The sequence below is a fragment of the Cryptomeria japonica genome, chromosome 1 (assembly GCF_030272615.1).
Source record: "Cryptomeria japonica chromosome 1, Sugi_1.0, whole genome shotgun sequence".
Classification (NCBI taxonomy): Eukaryota; Viridiplantae; Streptophyta; class Pinopsida; order Cupressales; family Cupressaceae; genus Cryptomeria; species Cryptomeria japonica.
Window position 1 is genome coordinate 128,124,804 of NC_081405.1, and position 2,888 is coordinate 128,127,691.

The 2,888-nt window shown below is 36.9% G+C and overlaps 1 protein-coding gene across 1 annotated transcript; it reads right to left on the reverse strand.

Moving 5' to 3' along the window:
* Positions 1 to 236: 236 nt before the first annotated feature.
* LOC131028277 (polygalacturonase At1g48100-like) lies at positions 237 to 2,643 on the reverse strand. Its single transcript, XM_057958528.2, has 8 exons — positions 2,443 to 2,643; positions 1,982 to 2,110; positions 1,708 to 1,869; positions 1,574 to 1,618; positions 1,189 to 1,396; positions 1,014 to 1,095; positions 698 to 806; positions 237 to 611 (listed from the first exon to the last, which is right to left on the reverse strand). The coding sequence occupies exons 1-8, from the start codon at positions 2,641 to 2,643 to the stop codon at positions 237 to 239; spliced, it is 1,311 nt and encodes a 436-aa protein (XP_057814511.2).
* Positions 2,644 to 2,888: the final 245 nt, after the last annotated feature.

Below are 2,888 nucleotides of genomic sequence, written 5' to 3' on the forward strand. Positions count from 1 at the left end.
TGCGTAACAAACCTGACTGCTCTCAAATTCCAATCAAAATATACAATTTGAATGCAAGTCTTTTAGGTCAAATATTTAAATAACACGGTGTCATCCTTCTAGAAAAAGAACGACATTTAATATATAGTAATATAGGAAGTACAAAGAGTACAAACACTGGAAGTATCAAAGCACAATATTAGAAGTATCAAAGCACAATATTAGATAGTACGTATTTAAACTGATGTTTAACTGCTTTAACATGCATCCCCGTGTGATTGAGTGCGGGAGGGATCATTTTGGGGCCTTTCAGATCGTAGGCAACCAACAGTGGATTGTCCATAGCTATTCAAACAGAAGGGATCCTTGTGGTATGTAACAGCAGGTTTTAGGTTAATGTCGATCATCTTCAAATCAGTGCATGGGACATCATTACTACAGGCTACATAGATTGGCTTGTCCACGTATGTCCCAATGATCTTCTGATATGTCACGCCCGTTATGAAGACGGCCGATGATTGATTTCGACACGTAGTTTTATCACAGTAGAATTGATTGATATCAATGGGAATCCTCACGTTAGAAACTTGTATATTGGAGAACGTCACACCCTTTACTGATCCAACTCCCCCCTGTTTACATGAAGACCAGTAAGACGAAGCTTTAACCATGTCGAAAAATATAACTTTAGTTATATGGCCGGATGAAGTTAACTGACCTGCCATGTTTTGATACGGACGCCATTGGAAGCATCTTGAATGTTGCTGTCGTAGACGCTCACGTTGGAAACGCAAGCCTTCGATCGGTCTTTTCCTAGTCCTCCAATACTGATATCAGTTAAACAAATTCTAGTGTTAAAAGTTGAATAATAATCAAGTATAAAAAGTTCACTATACTGATAGTGTTACGTCATCCAATTTGTTTTCTGGATTTGTGGATCCTTAGTCATTTTGGTCAATGAATTTCCTTAATTTTATTGGCTAGCTGAAGAAAGAGATGGCTTAAAAAGGAATGTAGTGAATTAATAAGAATACCTGATACCATGACCAGGGCCACAGTTGATGTTATGAACGCGGATGCCAGAGGAACCTGTTTGTATCGACACGCAGTCGTCTCCTATTCGTTCATACAACAATATTCAAAATTTATAACATCATAAATAATCTAATTAAAAAATTGCGGGTTTCTAAAGAATCGCTGTTAGTATACCACATGCGATTGAAGAATGGTGGATTTCAACATCACTGGTTTCTTGAACATGAATTCCGTCTGTATTTGGACTGTTTCCAGGAGAGGAGATTGTCACGCCAGCCACTTTCACAGAAGTGCAAGTCTCAAATTTGAGATGAAATTGTGGACTGTTTTTTATTGTGATGCCCTGGACGGTCACGTAAAAGCTCCCGAAGAATCTCAATGCCTTCGGAGAAAACATAAACAAATTCAATATCCACAAATATTATTGCAAATTTCCAAAGACGATCATGATTCCGGGGCTTGGCATGTTTATGGCAATTAGCAAACCAGAGAACCAAAAAACATACTTTGGGACTGCTTATCCCGTTACTATAAAACATATTTGCTTCTAATGACTCACCGTGGGCTTCACACTCAGTAAGCTGTCACCATAATCATCGCTCCCCTGTGACATACAAATTTGGATTGTTATTTAAGTAGTTGCAATGAAAACCACTCCCTTGTTTATGAAAAAATAACCTAATAAATATGTACCATATCATCGTATTGGGACAACTTCCACCAAGGTGCTCCTTGTCCGTCTATGACGCCATTGCCGACTACAGTGATTCCGTTTAGTTTGGAGAAATCGATCCATACCCACAAATTGGCAGGCCCGGACTTGGGATTCAAGTGTGCAATTATAGTTCCATAAAGCTGTTGCAGTTAATATATAGTAAAGATATATACATTAGCTCCACTTGCCTTTGAAATCTAGCATGTCTACTCGGATATTTCTGTTATTTTTTTCAAAACATTAAAATCATACCTCAAAGATAATCTTTGATTTGCAGGGTCCTGAGAAGGTGATAGGCCCAACTAGAAAACTGTGAGCAGCTGGGACGTGTAATGTTGAGGACGCTTTGGAGCAGACTGCTTGCCACGCTGCTTTAAATGCCTGACTCAACCACAGGTTTATTATAATTCAGAATAAATAACATGGTTTGAAATGTTGATGGAAATAAATTTTAAGTATGATTTCAAATATTGATATTAAAAGTAATAATATTTATTAAATGTGATTCTGATAATGTATCATAAAGTATGATTCAATTTAAAATGTTGATAAAAACAAATTTTAAGTCTGTGAAATCTTAAACATTGATTAATGTTAATAAATTTTACATAGACTACAATTAAAAACATAAACATTGATGCAAACAAATTATATATAATTGAATAAACAACAAAACTAATAATATAATAAAAAGTACTAAAGTAGAAGATAACATTGGTATCGTCGGTCACTCCATTGCCTTTTGCACCGAATGATCTAACGTCCACCACGTTTGAATAGGCGTAATATTCATCAGTCAATGAAGTACTAAGCAGGGCTTTGGTCGTGACTGGCCTTGTGGCCGTGCAATTCTCTCTTGCACACAATATAATTACTATGACAAACATAACATAAGCTTTTCTGATTAGAGACATCTTGCCTTTGGAATTACAAGTGACAAAGTTTCTTGAGTGAAGAAAGGTTGGGTGAAGTGGGGTTTATATAAGCTTTTGGAGAGATGCTGGGCCTCCCCTCCGATCACGGGCGTGCATGATTTGACGATCGCTGGCTTTCAGGATTTGATGCACTATTCTCTTTACTTCTCCCTTTCATGCTTCCTACTTCTTTCATCAATCGAACTACAGTATGCTATGATAGCTTTTTACTTTAGTCATTTTTC

Coding starts and splice junctions, on each gene's coding strand:
- LOC131028277 (XM_057958528.2), bottom strand. CDS start 2,643: ATGTCTCTAATCAGAAAAGCTTATGTTATGTTTGTCATAGTAATTATA. Junction 1,870..1,981: donor AATCAAAGATTATCTTTGAG/GTATGATTTTAA, acceptor TAACTGCAACAG/CTTTATGGAACTATAATTGC. Junction 807..1,013: donor GGCCCTGGTCATGGTATCAG/GTATTCTTATTA, acceptor AACTGATATCAG/TATTGGAGGACTAGGAAAAG.